We start from the raw sequence: 22,351 nt of genomic DNA on the forward strand, positions 1-22,351 counted from the left end.
AGAACTGTGACAGAACCAAAGCAGAACTCACCTCTGTGTTCTGGTTCTGCTGCAGCGTCCATCTGACCTCAGCCTGACCGGACCGAGACCAGCACTCCAGGAAGGTGGAGTTTCCTTCAACGCCGTAGATCTGCTTCACCTCCACAGAGTCTGAGCCACAAACACAGACAGCAGCATTCAACAAGCAGAAATATGTATTAGGACATATTTATTATTTATTAGAAAGACATATTCATCATTAAGAAACACTGTCAAAATTGAAGGAAAGTGAAATATTTGAACGTGTTGGTGTGAGGAAGGAAAATGATCCAAAATCAGTTTCTGACTCAAAGAAACATAAATAATGAGCAGAAAAACTCTTGAGCATTTAATAAAAACAACCGTATGTTTCATTTGTTTGCATTATTTCAACCACATGTCGTCGCTTAATGGTACGTTTTTTGTCTCTGCAGTAAAGGTTTTTGTTTTCAGCGGTTTGGAATATATTCAGGTTTATTTTTGCATTTTACTCGTTTTGGTTGGTTCTCTTTTATTTGCAGCTGTTTTCAGTCTACTGCTGCTTCTATAAATGAAAATCCACCAAAGGAAGGTAAAGAAAATTAGACAATCATAAGAAACACGCATAAAACGACACATTTGAACATTTTACAGAAAACAGTTTCACCAAACGTCGTCCGTTCTTTAACCAGTGATGTCATTACTTTGTCTGGAGGGAAAGAAAGCTGCAGTTACTGAGTTCATCCTGTAGAGAGCGCCACAAACCTTACTAAACAACAGAACACTGATGGAGGATTTATGGGATTTATTTGGACTGTCAGCAGAAATAAAGTGATGAAATACAGAAAATGTCTCAAACAAGACGCAGCTTTTATTACCTGCTCAAAAAAATGTGAATATTTACAGATTAAACAGGAAAAGTTACTGCGTTTTTAGTTTCATGTCATCATAAACTGAATGTTTGAGGTTTTATGGAACTTTCAGTCATAAAAACAGGTGAAGATCTGGACTTCTGTCTGCGATGTTCTGATGTTTGATGAAGCTAAAATGAATTCTGTTTGTTCTCAACCAATCATAAATGAGGTTCTGACATCATCAGGTTAAACTCACCGTCCTCTGTGATTGGACACTGACTCCAGGGGTCTCCATACTTCACATCCTGCCGCCGTGCACGCCTGAAACACAACAGAAAGGTACACATCAACACAAACATCAGTGTTCTGTGGTCATTTTCCTCATCATTCTGACTGTAGTTTTACATCTAAATGTGATTCTGTTTTTCTCAGTATTTGTGTTTCTGGTTTGTAGCTCTTTCTTCTGTTTAGTAGTTCACGTGTTGCTGAAGTCCTTTTCTGTCTCTGTGGTCACTTTGCTTTGATATTTAGTAGCTTTAGTCTTTTTGTCGTTTTAATTCTTAGTGGCTGTTTAAATCTTTTAGTGGTTCCTTTAAGTCTTTCTCTGCTTGTTTTAACGCTTTCTCTGGATGTTTCAAGTCTTTCTCTGCTTGTTTTAACTCTTTCTCTAGTTGTTTTAAGTCTTTCTCTGGTTGATTCAAGTCTTTCTCTGGTTGTTTCTCATCATTTCGAGTCTATTTGCAGGTTGTTTTGAGTATTTGAGACCATTTTGCGTGTTTGTGGCAGTGTTTTCTTCAGAAAGTCTGTTTAGTTATCTGCTGCTTAAATGCATGTAAAAGGGGTAATACTGCATGTTACTGTGTACTACTGTGTGTTACTGTGTACTACTGTGTGTTACTGTGTACTACTGTGTGTTACTGTGTACTACTGTGTGTTACTGTGTACTACTGTGTGTTACTGTGTACTACTGTGTACTACTGTGTGTTACTGTGTACTACTGTGTGTTACTGTGTACTACTGTGTGTTACTGTGTACTACTGTGTATTACTGTGTGTTACTGTGTGTTACTGTGTACTACTGTGTACTACTGTGTGTTACTGTGTACTACTGTGTGTTACTGTGTACTACTGTGTGTTACTGTGTACTACTGTGTATTACTGTGTGTTACTGTGTGTTACTGTGTACTACTGTGTGTTACTGTGTACTACTGTGTGTTACTGTGTACTACTGTGTATTACTGTGTGTTACTGTGTGTTACTGTGTGTTACTTGTTACTGTGTGTTGTTCTGTGTACTACCTGTGTGTTTACTGTGTCTACTGTGTAATTACTGTGTATCTACTGTTGTATTACTGTGTACTACTGTGTGTATACTGTGTGTTACTGTGTGTTACCTGTGACTACTGTGTGTTACAGTGTGTTACTAGTGTGTTTACTGTGTACTACTGTGTGTTACTGTGTATTACTGTGTGTTTACTGTGTACTTAACTGTGTGTTACTCGGTGTACTACTGTGTGTTCACTGTGTGGTTACTGTGGTAGTTACTTGGTGTTGTTACTGTGTACTACTGTGTGTTACTGTGTTACTACTGTGTGTTACTGTGTACGTACTGTGTGTTACTCGTGCTGTTACTGTGTGTTACTGTGGTACTACTGTGTGTTACTGTGGTATTACTGCTGTGTTATTGTGTACTACTGTTACTGTACTACTGTGTGTTACTGTGTAACTACTGTGTGTTACTGTGTACTACTGTGTGTTCTGGTATAACTGTGTGTTTACTGTGTGTTACTGTGTACTACTGTTGTTACTGTGTGTTACTGTGTACTACTGTGTGTTACTGTGTACTACTGTGTGTTACTGTGTGTTACTGTGTACTACTGTGTGTTACTGTGTGTTACTGTGTGTTACTGTGTACTACTGTGTGTTACTGTGTGTTACTGTGGTACTACTGTGTGTTACTGTGTACTACGTGTGTACTGTGTGTTACTGTGTACTACTGTGTGTTACTGTGTGTTACTGTGTACTACTGTGTGTTACTGTGTGTTACTGTGTACTTACTGTGTTACTGTGTGTTACTGTGTGTTACTGTGTGTTACTGTGTACTACTGTGTGTTACTGTGTGTTACTTGTGTACTACTGTGTACTACTGTGTGTTACTGTGTACTACTGTGGTTACTGTGTGTTACTGTGTACTACTGTGTGTTACTGTTGTAACTACTGTGTGTTACTGTGTGTTACTGTGTTACTGTGTGTTACTGTGTGTTACTGTGTACTACTGTGTGTTACTGTGTGTTACTGTGTGTATGTACTTACTGTGTGTTACTGTGTGTACTGTGTACTACTGTGTGTTACTGTGTGTTACTGTGTAACTGTGTGTACTGTGTGTTACTGTGTGTTACTGTGTACTACTGTGTGTTTACTGTGTGTTACTGTGTGTTACTGTGTACTACTGTGTGTTACTGTGTACTACTGTGTGTTACTGTGTACTACTGTGTGTTACTGTGTTACTGTTGTTACTGTGTGTTACTGTGTATTACTGTGTTTACTTGTGTACTACGTGTGTTACTTGTGTTACTGTTGTACTACTGTGTGTTACTGTGTGTACTACTGTGTGTTACTGTGTACTACTGTGTTACTGGTGTTACTGTGTGTTACTGTGTACTACTGTGTGTTACTGTGTGTTACTGTGTGTTACTGGTGTACTGTGTACTAGTGTGTTTACTGTGACTACTGTGTGTTACTGTGTTACTGTGTTACTGTGTATACTGTGTGTTACTGTGTGTACTGTGTGTTACTGTGTACTACTGTGTGTTACTGTGTGTTACTGTGTACTACTGTGTGTTACTGTGTGTTACTGTGTGTTACTGTGTACTACTGTGTGTTACTGTGTGTTACTGTGTGTTACTGTGTACTACTGTGTGTTACTGTGTGTTACTGTGTGTTACTGTGTACTACTGTGTGTTACTGTGTGTTACTGTGTGTTACTGTGTACTACTGTGTGTTACTGTGTGTTACTGTGTACTACTGTGTGTTACTGTGTACTACTGTGTGTTACTGTGTACTACTGTGTGTTACTGTGTGTTACTGTGTGTTACTGTGTACTACTGTGTGTTACTGTGTGTTACTGTGTACTACTGTGTGTTACTGTGTACTACTGTGTGTTACTGTGTGTTACTGTGTACTGTGTGTTACTGTGTACTACTGTGTGTTACTGTGTACTACTGTGTGTTACTGTGTACTACTGTGTGTTACTGTGTGTTACTGTGTGTTACTGTGTACTACTGTGTGTTACTGTGTGTTACTGTGTGTTACTGTGTGTTACTGTGTGTTACTGTGTTACTGTGTGTTACTGTTGTTCGTGTTACTGTTACTGTGTGTTACTGTGTACTACTGTGTGTTACTGTGTGTTACTGTGTACTACTGTGTGTTACTGTGTACTACTGTGTGTTACTGTGTGTTACTGTGTACTACTGTGTGTTACTGTGTACTACTGTGTGTTACTGTGTACTACTGTGTGTTACTGTGTGTTACTGTGTGTTACTGTGTACTACTGTGTGTTACTGTGTGTTACTGTGTACTCTGTGTGTTACTGTGTGTTACTGTGTGTTACTGTGTACTACTGTGTGTTACTGTGTATTACTGTGTACTACTGTGTGTTACTGTGTACTACTGTGTGTTACTGTGTGTTACTGTGTGTTACTGTGTACTACTGTGTGTTACTGTGTATTACTGTGTGTTACTGTGTACTACTGTGTGTTACTGTGTGTTACTGTGTGTTACTGTGTGTACTGTGTATTACTGTGTATTACTGTGTTACTACTGTGTACTACTGTGTGTTACTGTGTGTTACTGTGTACTACTGTGTTTACTGTGTGTTACTGTGTGTTACTGTGTACTACTGTGTGTTACTGTGTATTACTGTGTGTTACTGTGTACTACTGTGTGGTTACTGTGTGTTACTGTGTTACTGTGTTTACTGTGTGTACTGTGTACTACTGTGTGTTACTGTGTACTACTGTGTGTTACTGTGTGTTACTGTGTGTTACTGTGTACTACTGTGTGTTACTGTGTGTTACTGTGTGTTTACTGTGTACTACTGTGTGTTACTGTGTGTTACTGTGTGTTACTGTTACTACTGTGTGTTACTGTGTGTTACTGTGTACTACTGTGTGTTACTGTGTGTTACTGTGTACTACTGTGTGTTACTGTGTACTACTGTGTGTTACGTGTGTTACTGTTGTTACTGTGTACTACTGTGTGTTACTGTGTGTTACTGTGTGTTACTGTGTACTACTGTGTGTTACTGTGTGTTACTGTGTACTACTGTGTGTTACTGTGTACTACTGTGTGTTACTGTGTGTTACTGTGTACTACTGTGTGTTACTGTGTACTACTGTGTGTTACTGTGTACTACTGTGTGTTACTGTGTACTACTGTGTGTTACTGTGTACTACTGTGTGTTACTGTGTGTTACTGTGTACTACTGTGTGTTACTGTGTACTACTGTGTGTTACTGTGTGTTACTGTGTACTACTGTGTGTTACTGTGTACTACTGTGTGTTACTGTGTGTTACTGTGTGTTACTGTGTGTTACTGTGTACTACTGTGTGTTACTGTGTGTTACTGTGTACTACTGTGTGTTACTGTGTGTTACTGTGTACTACTGTGTGTTACTGTGTACTACTGTGTGTTACTGTGTCTACTGTGTACTACTGTGTGTTACTGTGTGTTACTGTGTACTACTGTGTGTTACTGTGTGTACTGTGTATACTGTGTGTTACTGTGTACTACTGTGTGTTACTGTGGTTACTACTGTGTGTTACTGTGTATACTGTGTGTTTACTGTGTACTACTGTGTGTTACTGTGTGTTACTGTGTTTACTGTGTGTTACTGTGTACTACTGTGTGTTACTGTGTATTACTTGTGTTACTGTGTGTACTGTGTGTTACTGTGTACTACTGTGTGTTTACTGCTGTGTTACTGTGTGTTACTGTGTACTACTGGTGTGTTACTGTGTGTTACTGTGTACTTACTGTGTGTTACTGTGTGTTACTGTGTACTACTGTGTGTTACTGTGTGTTACTGTGTTATGTGTACTTACTGTGTGTTACTGTGTACTACTGTGTGTTACTGTGTACTACTGTGTGTTACTGTGTACTACTGTGTGTTACTGTGTACTACTGTGTGTTACTGTGTGTTACTGTGTGTTACTGTGTACTACTGTGTTACGTGTACTACTGTGTGTTACTGTGTGTTACTGTGTTACTGTGTACTACTGTGTGTTACTGTGTGTTACTGTGTACTACTGTGTGTTACTGTGTACTACTGTGTGTTACTGTGTACTACTACTGTGTACTACTGTGTGTTACTGTGTGTTACTCGTGTGTTACTGTGTGTTACTGTGTGTTACTGTGTACTACTGTGTGTTACTGTGTGTTACTGTGTGTTACTGTGTACTACTGTGTGTTACTGTGTACTACTGTGTGTTACTGTGTACTACTGTGTGTTACTGTGTGTTACTGTGTGTTACTGTGTGTTACTGTGTGTTACTGTGTACTACTGTGTGTTACTGTGTACTACTGTGTGTTACTGTTGTACACTGTTGTGTTACTGTGTACTTACTGTGTGTTACTGTGTGTTACTGTGTACTACTGTGTGTTACTGTGTACTTACTGTGTGTTACTGTGTGTTACTGTGTACTACTGTGTGTTACTGTGTACTACTGTGTGTTACTGTGTGTTACTGTGTGTTACTGTGTACTACTGTGTGTTACTTGGTGTTACTGTGTACTACTGTGTGTTACTGTGTGTTTACTGTGTACTACTGTGTGTTACTGTGTATACTGTGTGTTACTGTGTGTTCGGTTATTCCAAGATTGTCCCCACCGAACAGGGTTGCAAGGAGAGGTTTAAGACGTTGTTATAACTCGTTGTGATTTATTTTGCTTTTGTGGTTTATTTTGCTTGTGTTTGTTAGAGTTTGTTAACAGTTCATCAACAATTTTCCAGTTGTAACCACAATGCAGCAGCAACAGCAACAGCAACAGCAACAGCAACAGCAACAGCAACAGGTTATAAACCTGTAAAGATGGAAAAGGGCTGTGGTGTAAACCATGCATGGTATTATGAAATAAATATGCACAAATACATATTGCATAAATAGCAGAAATGCATATTGAATAAATAGCATAAATAAACATAGCAAATAGCACAGCAAGAGCATAGCAGCAGTTAAATAGCATGCATAATAGCAAACACAACAATAGCAAATCAAGCATTGCATTTGACACAAGCCACATAAAAAGCCACAAAGCCAAACAAGCCATGCATTGCATTACTGAAATCATTAAAATACAAATAATTGCTTAAGCTCAATATAAACCAATATCACATAAGCCAATTCCACAATGTACAAAAACTTTCTATTAGTAGGTTTAAAGTGCAGAAATAGTGCATGTAGTTCAACAGAGAAGGATTAACACAGCAATCCACTACTACGCCAGTTAAAAGCACTACATTACCCAGCAAGCATTGCTGGGAGGACAAATGGCCAATCAAAATGGCTGACAGAACAAGCAGCCAATCAGAAGCATCCAAATATCTTAGCCAGCACGGCAAATCAGGAAGTAAAAAATGAAAGCGCTCTGATTCAAAACTACTCACGGAGATCTTAAAATTACGGCGTTAAACATTACTCTGTCCACACCGATCACACACAAAACCATGATCAGTCCTACAACACTTAAATCCGGACACACATATATGCTAGAGACAAAAGTCAGCGGCACGGCGGCCCCACGAGCAAACAGAGTAAACCCACGTCTTACCGGTGGCGTCTCTCTCCTCACAAGATGTTTGCCAAACTACGTGAAGTCAAGCTACGTGATGCTTCCCGTTCATAGCCCGTGTCCCGGATACTAGTGTTTTACCAATGTGCGCGGCAGACAGGAAGGAGAACCTCCCACTTCACCTGTGTTTCATTACCGCTAATGCACCCGTGACGCTGACTGATTTAACCCGTGACTGACTGACTTAACACCTCCCACTTGACCAACTGATCAAAAGATCCAAGGCGGTCACAGATAAAATGCATTATTACATGTGTATAAAGGTGTTACAAGTTTTTTTTTTTTTTTTTTTTTTTTTTTTTTTTTTGAGCTCTGAGGCAGTGCCTGCAGAACTGATGGCCGAAGCAGTCAAAGTCACTGGTCTTCCACAGGAATGAGGACAACTAATCTCCTCACATCTCTCCGCAGGATGACCGACATCACCTGCTGAGTGTTCTTGGCTTGTCCAATTCCTTGAGAGGCAGAAAGGCCTGCACATGTTTTGACATCCGCATCTCTCACAAGTCCCTTCTTGTCAGGATACACGGCCTGGATCCGACCGAGCCGGAATTGTCCACGTAACGCGTTGTTGTCAGCGATCCAAACAACATCACCAACTGCTACATTCCTCTTGGCCTGATGCCACTTTGGTCGAACAAACAGGTTGGGCCCGGCAAGTTCACTCCATTTCTTCCAGAACATATCCACACCAACTTGAATGGCTCTGAGACGACGCCAGGGATGAGTGCACAAGTCGATTCCTTCAGTGTCGCCTCCTTGTCTTGTCCTTCCAAGGAGTAAGGTGTTAGGGGTTAGATACTCTATGGAGTCCTCTTGTGCTTGAGCCCTTGCGTCGATTGGTCTTTCGTTGGTGAGGTTTGCTGCCTGGTAGAAGAGTGTTTGGAGTTCTCCCCAGGTGAGTGAACTTGTAGTCCCTCCAAGACTCATGAGAGCCCTCTTTATGAGCTTGACAGCTGCTTCTGCTGCTCCGTTGCGGTGAGGTGCATCCGCTGGATGAAAGTTCCATGCCCACTTCGTTCCGTGTTTTGCGGCTTGAGCTTCCACTGATGATCTCTGAACGGTGGCCAGGTAGGTATGCTGGTCTTTCAGGGCGGGTTTGGCTCCAATAAAATTGGTCCCATTGTCTGACCACAATGTTCTTGGATGGCCCCTCAGTGCTACAAAGCGGAAATAAGCTTGGAGGAAGCTTTCCGATGATTGATCATCCACAATGTCCACGTGAACTGCCCTTGAGGCCATACAGCAGAACACTATGCCCCACACCTTTTTTCCTGTTCTCCTTTTGACAGCATCTTTGATTTCGAAAGGGCCGAAGAGATCAAGTGTCGTGTACTCAAAGGGGCTGGCACGCTGAGAGCGCTCAGGTGGCAGGTCGCTCATCATTTGCTGGCACATCTTCCCTTTCCTTTTGCGGCATGTTATGCAGTCATTGACGACCTTCTTTACTATTCGTCGGCCTTGCACTATCCATGCTTTCTTTCTGGTGTGTAGAAGTGTGGCAGCAACGCCCTCGTGGTTTTGACTGTGAGCTTCTCTTGCTAGTAGGGTTGCAAGCCACGACTGAAATGGGACCAAAGGAATGGCTGCACCATCCTCCTTCCATGCCTGGACTCGCCCTCCACAGAGAAGAAGTCCGGTTTTGTCATCTTTGTGGACCACCAAGCGGTTCAGTGTAGAGTCCTGAAACTGGTTGCCCTCTTGACATTCTAGGACAAGGTCTCTGAAGGCTTGCTCTCGCTCCTCGGAGGACAGGGTAAGGTGGTTTGCCTCCCACTTTGAGGAGTCAGAGGTCTTGAGTCTTTTGAGCCACGTTTCAGCAGCCCGTCGGATCCAGGCTATCGAAGCACATAGCTTGGACAGGGAACTGAACCGCTCTGGCTTGATGAGGCGCACTAGTCCAATCGCACAGGGTCCATCTGTCGGATGTGCACTTGGGACAGTGGTTGGTGCTAGTCCATTTGTAATTCCTTCAAGCTTGGTGAGCACAGCAGAGAACGCTTTACGTTGAAGTTGACTGACTGTTTCAGCGGCTGAAGGCGTGATTTCGCTTGCCATCTTCATTGGCCAACCAGACTCTGGCAACCTAAGGAACTCAGGGCCTTGCTGCCACTCTGAACCCTCGTCAAGCTCCTCAGGAGTTGCGCCTCTGGTAAGTATGTCAGCAATGTTTAGTTTGCCTTCAATCCACCTCCAATCTTCCACAGGCCCGGCCTTTTGGATCTCCCCGACCCGGTTAGCAAAGAAGGTTTGGAAGCCATAGCTGTCCTTTTGGATGGCTGCAAGGATTGTTTGGCTGTCCACAAAGTGAATCCATTGCTTGACTTTAATGTGGCAGTGCTTTTCAAAGTACGTCTTAAGGCGGGTGGCAAAGACTGCACCGCATAGTTCAGCTTTGATCACATCACCCTTCTGGTCAAGGGGGGTAAGCTTTGCTTTGGATTCGACCAACCTGATGACAACTTTGTCTTGAGTTTCCCACCGTAGGTACAGCACAGCTCCATAGGACGATTCACTTCCATCGGAAAAGGTGATTCCTATTGGTGGACCTTCAGCACCAGGTGGCGTTAGGCTTCTCTCAAACTTGACTTGACCAAGCCTTACGTATTCTTCAAAAAGCGTGACTGCAGCTTCGCGAAGCCTTGGTGAGAGTGGGGTGTCCCACGTGTCTTTAGAGGGGGTTTCTTTGCCAGCTTCCTGGAATGATTCTCGGACCAACATCACTCCTTTCTGTTTTGCTGGTGAAGCAAGACCAATGGGGTCATACAATGAGGCAATCTGGCTGAGGAGTAAACGTCGGGTCAAGGGGTTTGGTGTTCCCTTCCTGACATCTTCAGCACTTAGATTGACGTCAGTCCTCATTTTCCCCCTTCTCTTGGAGAAGTTGATAGATGTGAGCAGCTGTAGCTTGTCTGTCTCAGGGACATAGCCAACTCCTAAGGCCTTGTTTTCTCCGTCATGCATTTGGTTGGGCAAAACCAAAGTTTTGGGTATGGTTCTTTCTGTGCTTGAGCCTGGAGGCAAGGTGGTTGGGGATCCATTCCTCCCACTTTGATGCGACAGGACCCATGGCTTAAGAAAGAAACCGCCTGCTTTTAAGATCTCTTCCACACCTCTGGTGATCCTTTCCAGGGCTTTGGGATCGTCATGCGAGGTCAGGATGTCATCCACGTAGCTATCTTCAACCAGAGCACGTCGTTCTTCCATCATGGCTGCAAATTGAGGGAGATTGGCCGTCTCTCTCATCGCAACCTGGGCGATACATCCTGCGGGTTTATCCCCGATATTGACTCTGACAACAGCATACACCCCAATATTGTCCTCAGGGTTATCTCGCCACAGAAAGCGGTGGAGGTGGACTTCTTCCTCTTTGAGCCACACGGAATTGTACATCTTCCGAACATCACCAAGTGCAGCATGGAGTCCACTCCTAAACCTCAGGAGAACGCCTCTGATGGGATTGAGCACGTCAGGACCCTTGTGGAGAAGGTCATTGAGACTGATTCCTTGGAACTCCTGGCTGCTGTTCCAGACGATTCTCACAGGGGTTGAAGAGGAGTGGGGGTTCGGTGCAACTAGATGGCTGATGTACCATTTAGGTCCTTTCCAACTGCTGATCTCCTCCTCTGAGAGTTTCCGAGCTGCCCCTCTTGAGACCATTTCATGGATCTGGTCTTTGTATGCAGCCTTCCACATTGGTTCCCTTTCCAACCTTTTCTCCGTGTTCCTGAAGGTCGCCTCCACTGCTTGCCGATTGTCAGCTAGCGTTGTGAGGTCAGCCCTCCATGGATAGGCTGAGTCCCAATGAGGAGAGCTGCTGTGATGATCTGCCAGCACGTATGTCAAGCAGCCCTTGATCTTTTCCAGATCCCTCTCTTCCTTGAGGGTCATTTCCTGTCCACCAGGGGAGCACTTGCCACACTTGCAGCTGCCACATTGAGGACTGCACGCTGCTCCGATGCTGTCCCATCGGAACCATTCAAGGATCTCCTTGTTGGTGGCAGTAGATCGAGCAATTGCAGGCCCCTCTGCTTGAGGCAAGACAGTCTCTTTGTAGGCCATGGAGGCAGATCTCATAGTCCGAGCAAGGTGAGTTTCAGAACGGTATACTGCCAGGTCCACTCTCTCCAGGAGATCAGGGTGGGTCCCCCCCACAGTCTTTCCAAGCGGGCCGTCCCAAAGGACTAGGTCACCCACAATCTTGACAGGCTGTGGGACAAGGCGGCCTTCCCTGTGGCTGATAAGGAGGTCGATCCTTTTGGGACGGACCAATTCCTCCTTTGGCACATTGGGGAAGAACCGTCGCAATTGCTCAGTAGTAACTGGCTGGGCCACTTCAGCAATGTTTTGCAGGCCATAGCAAAGAATCCTGTGGTCTGTGATCTGCCCCTTGGGTGTCTTTACCTTCAGACGCAGGGAATACCTCTGGGTCACAACAGACTTTTTCATACCTCCAACACCGTGTACAATGAGCTTGATGCTCTCACCACTTAGGCCAAGTCGTTCCGCTGCTTCATTGGTGATGTAGTTGGTATCGGACGCGAGGTCAATCAAAGTACCAATGAGGCACCCAGAGTTTGTGGTGACTTCCATGAGCATCATTACTACTGGATGTTCACCTCCAACGTTAGAGCGGACAGAGGAGGCGGCTTTATTTGAGAATGCACTCTTGCATCGCTCTCTTTGCTCAGGGGTAAGTTCCGCCAGAAACTCCTCTTGCTTCTTAGTGAGGCCAAGCTTCCTTGCTCCATACCTCACAGTGCTACACTCCTCGGTGGTGCTGTCTTTCTTTGGAGTTGGTGGCTTGGGGCACAGTAGGTAGTTGTGGTCCGATGCACCTTCCTTCCGACACTCAGCTTTGGGGCAGAGGAATCTGGCGGTACACCCTTTACCATCCTTAGGGTGGGTTCGCAAACACTTGACGCACAAACCAAGCTCTTTGAGATGAGTCCTTTTACGAGAGAGATCTTGCTCTCTGAAGGTTTTGCATGCGAATAGCTTGCCGGCATGTGAGTCGTCCCCACAGACGGTGCAATTAGGGAGGCCCTCTCTCTGTCCCACCGTGGACTTAGTAAAGGCTTTCCTTCCCTTTTTGTCTGGATGTTCCGGGACCCTTTCCACCATGCTTTTGTCAACAGTGTTTGGCTCGAGCTGGTCCAGCTCTTCAAGGATTGATTCCTGTTTCTTTAGGAACCTCAGAAGGCAGTTGAAGTGGTCAGCGGGCATGAACCCTGAAGCTGGATCAGACTTGTGCACAATCCAGTCCTTCTTGAGTGAGGAAGGGAGCTTGCTCTCGATGGATTGAGCGACTACGCGGTTCTTAACAGCGTCCTCCTCACCCAGAATCTGCAAGTTGTAGAGTGCCTTTTCAACAGCCTGAATCAACTCGATGGTGCGTCTGGGGTTGTTGCCTTTGACAGGTGCAAGGGACTGGACCTCGTTGGCAATGAGCAGGACAATTTTGGCTTTGTTCCCATATTTGCTGTCCAGAAGCATGAACATGTCTTTGGTGGACGTGCAGCTGGTCAGGACAAGCTCCTTCTTCACCCGCTCATGAAGACTATTCAACAAGTGGAACTTTTTGATGCACTCCGCACCTTGGGGGTTTCCCAACTGCTGGAGTTCTTCCCACTCGGTCTTCCACCGGTAATACTCCCTCATGTCACCGGTGAACGTTGGTAGCCGAGCTCTCTCAAGGCTAAACTGGGGCTTGAGGTTGGAGTTTGCATGTGTTGCCGCTGGGGCATGAGTCGGCTCTTGCTGTGTGAGTGGCTGATTCACTGCTCCCATGTTCACTGCAGGCTTTAAGTCAAGGCTGTTAGCGATATCAGGGGGAGAGGGCAGAGCTTTGTCTTTAGCTGCATAGTCATCCTCACGGAATTGTTCTCTTCCCCTTTGTTGCTCGGCTTCATCGTCCTCTAATTTGTCAACCAGTGCAAGCAGTCTTTTCTTTAGTCCCTTGTGGCGTGACTGAAGATCCACCGCCTTTGAACTGGGAACCAAGTCATTCCACTCTGCCAGCATTGCTGCAAGTTCAGTGACCTCTCTTTCAAGTCCTCTTATCCTCAACCTGCGCTCCTTGAAGGTCTTTTGAGGGTTTGCATCTTCCTCCTCTGCTTCACCAATGACAGACTCCGCTGTTTTGACTTGGTTGAAGAATACCTCCTCAGCATAGCTGGTCCAAAATATTCCCTGTGTGGCTTTCTTTACTTCAAGGAACTTGCTTTCGCACTCCAATGTCTTATCGTCAACCTGGGCCGCAGACGCGACAAGGTCCTCATCTGATGATTCCCTGAGAGCTTCGGCATACTGATTCCCAGTATCTGTGACACGGGAAAAGTCAGTTTTGAAGATGCTCCATTCCCTGAGAATGTCAGGTGGTTCCAGAAGTCCAGGTTTGGTGAGGGTATTGCCCCTTTTGCTGAATGAAGCCTGAGCTCTTGATCGCACACTCTTAAGCTTGTCCAGGTCTGACATCGTCACTCCTTTTGTGCTGCCTGGAGAGCCGTTCCACTGTTGGGGTTTGTCTTGCTCTTTTATCCTTTAGGCCAGCAGGATGCGCTAGAGATGGACTTGGGGTTTGGCAAAGTGTGTGTTGAATGGGCTGCACTTAGTCCTGTGCAGTTGGCCGCGGTTTATAACTGTTCGGTTATTCCAAGATTGTCCCCACCGAACAGGGTTGCAAGGAGAGGTTTAAGACGTTGTTATAACTCGTTGTGATTTATTTTGCTTTTGTGGTTTATTTTGCTTGTGTTTGTTAGAGTTTGTTAACAGTTCATCAACAATTTTCCAGTTGTAACCACAATGCAGCAGCAACAGCAACAGCAACAGCAACAGCAACAGCAACAGGTTATAAACCTGTAAAGATGGAAAAGGGCTGTGGTGTAAACCATGCATGGTATTATGAAATAAATATGCACAAATACATATTGCATAAATAGCAGAAATGCATATTGAATAAATAGCATAAATAAACATAGCAAATAGCACAGCAAGAGCATAGCAGCAGTTAAATAGCATGCATAATAGCAAACACAACAATAGCAAATCAAGCATTGCATTTGACACAAGCCACATAAAAAGCCACAAAGCCAAACAAGCCATGCATTGCATTACTGAAATCATTAAAATACAAATAATTGCTTAAGCTCAATATAAACCAATATCACATAAGCCAATTCCACAATGTACAAAAACTTTCTATTAGTAGGTTTAAAGTGCAGAAATAGTGCATGTAGTTCAACAGAGAAGGATTAACACAGCAATCCACTACTACGCCAGTTAAAAGCACTACATTACCCAGCAAGCATTGCTGGGAGGACAAATGGCCAATCAAAATGGCTGACAGAACAAGCAGCCAATCAGAAGCATCCAAATATCTTAGCCAGCACGGCAAATCAGGAAGTAAAAAATGAAAGCGCTCTGATTCAAAACTACTCACGGAGATCTTAAAATTACGGCGTTAAACATTACTCTGTCCACACCGATCACACACAAAACCATGATCAGTCCTACAACACTTAAATCCGGACACACATATATGCTAGAGACAAAAGTCAGCGGCACGGCGGCCCCACGAGCAAACAGAGTAAACCCACGTCTTACCGGTGGCGTCTCTCTCCTCACAAGATGTTTGCCAAACTACGTGAAGTCAAGCTACGTGATGCTTCCCGTTCATAGCCCGTGTCCCGGATACTAGTGTTTTACCAATGTGCGCGGCAGACAGGAAGGAGAACCTCCCACTTCACCTGTGTTTCATTACCGCTAATGCACCCGTGACGCTGACTGATTTAACCCGTGACTGACTGACTTAACACTGTGTGTTACTGTGTACTACTGTGTGTTACTGTGTACTACTGTGTGTTACTGTGTGTTACTGTGTGTTACTGTGTACTACTGTGTGTTACTGTGTGTTACTGTGTACTACTGTGTGTTACTGTGTACTACTGTGTGTTACTGTGTACTACTGTGTGTTACTGTGTGTTACTGTGTACTACTGTGTGTTACTGTGTACTACTGTGTGTTACTGTGTGTTACTGTGTACTACTGTGTGTTACTGTGTGTTACTGTGTACTACTGTGTGTTACTGTGTGTTACTGTGTACTACTGTGTGTTACTGTGTGTTACTGTGTGTTACTGTGTACTACTGTGTGTTACTGTGTACTACTGTGTGTTACTGTGTACTACTGTGTGTTACTGTGTGTTACTGTGTGTTACTGTGTGTTACTGTGTGTTACTGTGTACTACTGTGTGTTACTGTGTACTACTGTGTGTTACTGTGTGTTACTGTGTGTTACTGTGTGTTACTGTGTGTTACTGTGTACTACTGTGTGTTACTGTGTGTTACTGTGTACTACTGTGTGTTACTGTGTACTACTGTGTGTTACTGTGTACTACTGTGTGTTACTGTGTGTTACTGTGTGTTACTGTGTGTTACTGTGTGTTACTGTGTACTACTGTGTGTTACTGTGTGTTACTGTGTGTTACTGTGTACTACTGTGTGTTACTGTGTACTACTGTGTGTTACTGTGTACTACTGTGTGTTACTGTGTGTTACTGTGTGTTACTGTGTGTTACTGTGTGTTACTGTGTACTACTGTGTGTTACTGTGTACTACTGTGTGTTACTGTGTACTACTGTGTGTTACTGTGTACTACTGTGTGTTACTGTGTACTACTGTGTGTTACTGCAGTAGACAGTAGACTCATCTGTTAAGCAGCAGCTGACAGCAGCAGATACTGTGGATCGTCCAGATAAAGCAGCTTAAAGGCTTTAAATCAGCTGCTGGTGAAGAAATGAAGCCACTGAGGTTATAAATGAGGAAACTGGCGCTTAGGAAAACACTGGATGTTGGTTCAGACACAGAGAAGAGCATTTCCACCTCTTCCAGAAGTTTCTAAAACACATCTGCAGCTCAGTTGTTCTGCTTTACACTCTTCTAACTCTGATTATATCAATGTTTTTCAGAATTTGGACCATTGTCCATCTTCTCATCCCATTTTCTTGCTTTAATATCCTGAGATCGTTTCTGTTTTGTTTTAATTATAATTATTTGCGGTCATTTTAAGGTTCTTTTTCATCATTTGGACTCTCGTCTTTGACATTTTGAGGGATTGTTTTGTATTTAGTTTTGGTTGTTTTGAGTCTCTTTTTTACTTCTTTTCTTAATTTGGAATATTTTTTGTCACGTTCGTCACTTTGTGATGCTTTGTGCCCGTTTGTTGTCATTAAAATTCTCTTTGTGGTGATTTTCACTCTCTTTAAGCTCAGTTTGAGTCTGTTAGTGTTTAGTCTGTTTATGGTCAAACTTTGTAGTTATGTTGAGTTTCTTTGGGGACATCTCGAGCCATAGTGGTATTTTTAATGTATTTTTGGTCATTGATAGTCTGTTTGTGGTTGTTTTTGCTCCTCTGTGGGTTTTTGGATCCATTTGTGGCTGTTTGTGATGCTTTGTTGAGCCATGCTGAGATGATTTTAATGGGTTTTTTTTGAGTCTCTGTAATCTTTTTTGCTTCTTTGTGATCATTTTGAGTGAGTGTTACATCATTTTGAGTCTGTTTTTGGACCACTCTTGGATTGTTTTAAATGTCTTTCTGGTTGCTTTGAGTCTCTGTAATCTTTTTTTGCTTCTTTGTGGTGATTTTGAGTTTATTTTTGCTGCTTTGAGTCAGTTCTCAGTGTTTTGCTTCTTTGTGGTGTCTTTTTCAACATTTTAAGTCAACTAATGATCCTTTTGGCCCATTTGTCATCATTATAAGTCTCTCTGTGGTGATTTTAAGTCTTTTTAAGGTCAGTTTGAGTCTGTTTGAAACTGTTTAGAAACTGTTTGTGGTCAAACTAAGTCTCTTTGGGGGATTTCAAGCCATTTTGGGATGTTTGTCTGAATGTGTTTGTGTTCATTTCTGGTCTCTGAGGTTGTTTTTGCTCCTCTCTGGTTATTTGTGGCTGTTTCTGACGCTTTTTGGAGTCATGCTGAGATGGTTTTATTGTCTTTTTGGTCGTTTTGAGTCTCTTCTTGGTCATTTGAGCTACATTTGGATCATGGTGAGTCTTTTTGTGCTGCTTGTGTTTGTTTCTGTTTAAAATGATTTTTGTATTTTTTCATTGCACTTTGCTCTTTTTATTCACGTCAGGCTCTTTTTGTTCAGTTTTCTCTGCTTCCAGTGACGTTTTTCTCTCTCTGCATCTGTCTTCTGTTTGTGTTCATGCTGATATCTGCTCATATTAACGTGATGCTCGTTTCTTTCCTCTTTCATGAAGTGGAACATTCGATCCACCGCCGTGGGGGTCCCGTATTACTTTCAGTTCACTAAAGGTTTGACGTTTTCCTGGCACTGAGGAAGCTGCAGCAGTTTCCAATTTGTCTCATTTTTCACTTCATTTACTTTGTTTAATGCATTTAAAAAGAAAACATAAAGCTTGATGTTTGAGCATCTGAGGGGAGCTGGAGTTTTACCGTGACGGATTTACAGCAGAGAACGTTCAAAGCTAAGTCCTGTACGAACATTTAAAAGGTTCTAATGTGGATAAGACACGCAAACTTCTGCTTTTTGTTGTGAGACACTATTTTTCTGCTTCTACTGTTGTTCTTTAATGCAGATGTGTGAAGTTATTGTGGTCGGCACATTTTCCTTCTTATTAACGTTTGCCGTTGTCAGTTTAGTTTCATTTAGTTTAACTGATGATCCAGCAAACGGGGAACGTTCCAGCAGCATCGGCTAACTTTAAGTTCTAATAGTATTTTAAAGAAAACACTTTCTAATGTTCAAAGAACGTCTGAAGGATATTTGACATTTCAGGTAATGTTCCTCTGAGGTTAAAGTGAACTTAGACGGAACATTTTCTACATACGTCACGTATTAACTAAGATACAACATTTTAATGCAACATTCTGAGAAAGTTCTTCTACAAAACGTTCTACACAGGAAGGACGTTCCGATCTAATGTTGTGAGAACGTCGCCTTTCAGAAGAACAATCTGGGAACTAAAATAAAACCTCCTGTTGAAAACATTACGAGAACTTTGCAGAACTTTCTCAGAACATTAAGACTAACAAGAGTTCCATCTGTGGAGTGCTCTTTGACTGTTTTCTGGATGTTTCTGTTGACAAAGTTCTTGTATAAACCGTTCCCACACTGACGACACAGAAAGGATGTTCTCAACGCCGCCTTTAAGAAGAACATTCTGGAGACCAACATAAAACCTGACAACAATGGTGGAACTTTCTGAGAACGTTTTAAGAATCAAACAAAACAATTCAAGACAAAGAAAACATTAGAATTAAACAAAGTTTTGTTTTTTAATTGAACTTTACCTAATTCTGTTGCTTGTTTTGTCTTCAGTTGTTTCCTTCATGCTTTGGATTGAAACATCTCGCTGTCTGACCTCAACATAATGACAATAAAGCCACTGCTGAACTACCAGAGCAGAAAACTCCAGCTGGAGAGTCTTTTTTGGGTGTTTTCTGAACACTTCTTGGTGCTGTATGAATAAATCTGTTGTGTCTCATACATAAGCGTTGTTTTGGGCCAATGTCAGCAACTATTCTGATGTTTTTGTCTGATGTTGAACAAACTGGAATCAAACCATCTCCGCCTTTTAGCTGCATGTGGCGCAGTTAAAACAACTTCTCTGTAGTCGCTCTGAGGTCACAGCGATGCCCCGCCCACAGCTGTCTGATTGGCTGCTACATGTCACAGCTAACTGCCAATCAACGAAGCTGTTGTTTACACAGAGAGACAGACGAGCGCATTTCCAGCTGCAGTAAATTTGCTCACAAAAAACATTCCTAAAATCATACCAAAAAGATAATTCACTTTTAATTGCTAACCAGTGGTGCAGCTGGAACTTATTCTGCTCATGGTGCGATGCTAATGCTAAGACGTTAACCATGGAACACCATAACGTTTCTAAATAAGACAAACTTTAACATCTGTTCTGACTGACTCATCTCTGCAGAGAAACAACCTGCAAAAACTGAACAGGAAACACAAACAACACAAATCAGGACATTAGCTGATTTTATAGCTGCTAATGGCTACGCTAACAGCTAACAGCTAAGCTAGCAGGCAGGCACAGATTACCGCGAAACAGAGGGATTAAACTATTTTCATATCCTTGATGAATGTACAGAGCTACATGCTAACGCTAGCTGCTGTATCAGTAAAATCCTCAGAGTTCTGCTGGATCCTGAAACCTCCTGCTGGTTCTGTACCTCTTGCTGGATGGGAAGAACCTGGAGCAGGTCTGTCCGTCCCAGGAGCAGTAAGGGTCTCTGGCCAGGCAGCACTCGGCACAGTCGGATCCATAAAAGTCACATCTGTGGAGGCTCAGCTGGACGACGCCGACGTTGCTGGAGACGTACAGATGTTGCTGTGGACAAGGAGGAAAAACAGGAAGTTCATTTAGTCTGAGTGGGTTCACCTGAATGCTAATATGCTTTATGTCCCGAATGTTCTGGAAGATCCTCAGCCTCTTCCTGCACTCATCTATGATCAGATTTTACATTTGTTTACACTCTATGTTGATGATGTTGCCCTAATCTGACCACAAATCTGCTTTTTTTTAGGTTACAGATGGTTTTAGTGAGTTTTTTCTGATCTAAATCCAGCATCTAAAGACAGAAAACAGAAGATCTTCCACAGACTGGAACAAACCCAGAGCCAAATTACAAATCAGAAATAAACTATAACTTGGATGCAATAAAACAAAGAGAGGAAAAGGTCTAAATACTCATGATAACGTGTTAAATTACAGTTTATGTTCATTTTTTCTGCTCTTTGTTTTGAAAAGGATGCTGCCGACCTCAAAAAGACTTCTCCTGATTAAATAAAGGATAAATAAATATTACATCTACAGTTTCAGACCAGATATTGCTCCCTGGTTTTGGATTGTTTTTGTCTTTTAAAATCACTGATTTCTTTAAAAAAAAAGGCGTAACAGAAAATTGGAGGAATTAAAGTGTGATTGCTTTCCTGCTTCGTTACCGGTAATACGTCTATATTTTCTATTCTAGTCAGATTTTAGCTTCCTTATTTTTATTCTAATCAATGATCTTAAGTCTCATCATTTCTCTCAGATTTTGCATCACTCTGAGGAATATTTTTGGCACAACTTCTGTCCGTTTTATTCAGAGTATTTTTGGGTTCATTATTTTGATTTCCTTTAAGAAACAAAAGAAAACAACACTGTCTCCACATACTACAGATGTGCCGTTTCTGAGCCACACTGCTTTTATTTTATTCATCCAGTAGTTTTGGTTTTACTCTCTAAAGTTGTCTTAACCCTGTTCAAAGTAGCATTAAATCATCAAAAATGACCTAAAAATGCTCCAAAATGACTCAAAACTCGTCTAAAGCAACTTGAAACTTTTACAAAATGTGCAAAGTGACTTGAAAGTAGTTTTAAAAATGACTCAAATTTGTTTAAAACAACAATTTTTAAACAGTCTGGACAGTATTTAGTCCATTGAGAGTCTCAGTAGAAGATGTTCCTCCATGCTGATGGATCTCCACCAAACTGCTCCTCTGTTCTCTTTCTGATCCACGCTGACTTCATTTATTCATCCGGTAGCTTCTGTTCTGTGTTTGTCTGCAGCATTTTTCAGACTGTGTGGTCATTTTATGCCTGATCGTTGATTTCTGTCTCTTTGTCGTTGTGTTTCGTCTCATTATAGTCATTCTTCAGGCTCAGGAATTGTTGTTTCTTTTAAAGAATCTGGTGACAGTTATTAAATATTGGTAATTTGTTACATTTTGAAACAAAGAATAAAGAGATTTGGATTAAATTTTGTGATTTTAAGCTCATATTTGGTGAGCTTTCCAGATGAGTGGTTGAAAATCATTTTTACACTCTTTTTTTAAAGGTGTCTTTCAAACTTACTGGCGGTTTTCAGATTTTTTGAGTGTTTTTAGTTTTCTTTTGGTGCTATTTGTTCGGTAATAATGAGGATCAAACCTCCAGGAATCCCAACCAGAGCTGCTGTAACGTGGAAACGCTGCTATTTTCTGGTAAAAGCTGTTTATAAATGTCCTCCTGTCTGTGGATAGTTTGAATAAAAAGCTGCTGTGACATCAGATGGACTCACCCTCTTGGTGGACAGCTTCATGCTCAGGATGGGAGTCGGACTCTGTGGGATAAAAACAGAAAACAGACGAGATCCAGGGTTAAAGATGTGATTTATGACAAGAAGATAAGCTCAGACTTTATCAGTCTGATGTTACACAACTGAGAAAAGTGTTGTTTGGTTTGATTTGTGTGCAGAAAGGAATTCATGTCAGCGTCATAAATCATGACGTAACCACAGGTGTTTCATTAAAAACGGCAGAAAAAGACACTGATTCAGCCGGGAATCTGCAGAAATACCTAAATACAGGTAAAGGTACTACTTTTCAGCACTTTCTGTGTCCATTACACATTTAATTTTATTCCATTTTGCTCTTTTTAATTAGTTATCGGCCCAAAAAGTTCCATAATTTCATGAAGTTTAGTTTATTGCCTGGAGCTGTTTGTTGGAGTTTTATCTCTGAGTTTCCAAAAAAATCCAACGTTTTCTATGTTTCAGCATCAATATTGTTCCAAAAACATTCATAATCCAGGTTCTGATGAACACCAGATGAAGTTCAGATGTCAGTAGAAGTGAAACCAGCTGCTGTGTT

The 22,351-nt window shown here is 42.3% G+C and overlaps 1 protein-coding gene across 1 annotated transcript in view; it reads right to left on the bottom strand.

The window, feature by feature from the left end:
* The window catches only part of si:dkey-49n23.1 (semaphorin-3D), a 110,455-nt gene that overhangs the window by 26,406 nt on the left and 61,698 nt on the right, over positions 1-22,351 (bottom strand). Inside the window, exons 14-17 of the mRNA XM_051947895.1 lie at positions 21,781-21,822; positions 19,909-20,066; positions 1,108-1,172; positions 32-150 (exon numbers count right to left, since the gene is read on the bottom strand). Of these exons, the coding sequence (XP_051803855.1) occupies positions 32-150; positions 1,108-1,172; positions 19,909-20,066; positions 21,781-21,822 (384 nt within the window). The remainder of the gene's footprint in view (positions 1-31; positions 151-1,107; positions 1,173-19,908; positions 20,067-21,780; positions 21,823-22,351) is intronic.

The sequence above is a fragment of the Acanthochromis polyacanthus genome, chromosome 5 (genome assembly GCF_021347895.1).
Source record: "Acanthochromis polyacanthus isolate Apoly-LR-REF ecotype Palm Island chromosome 5, KAUST_Apoly_ChrSc, whole genome shotgun sequence".
Classification (NCBI taxonomy): Eukaryota; Metazoa; Chordata; class Actinopteri; family Pomacentridae; genus Acanthochromis; species Acanthochromis polyacanthus.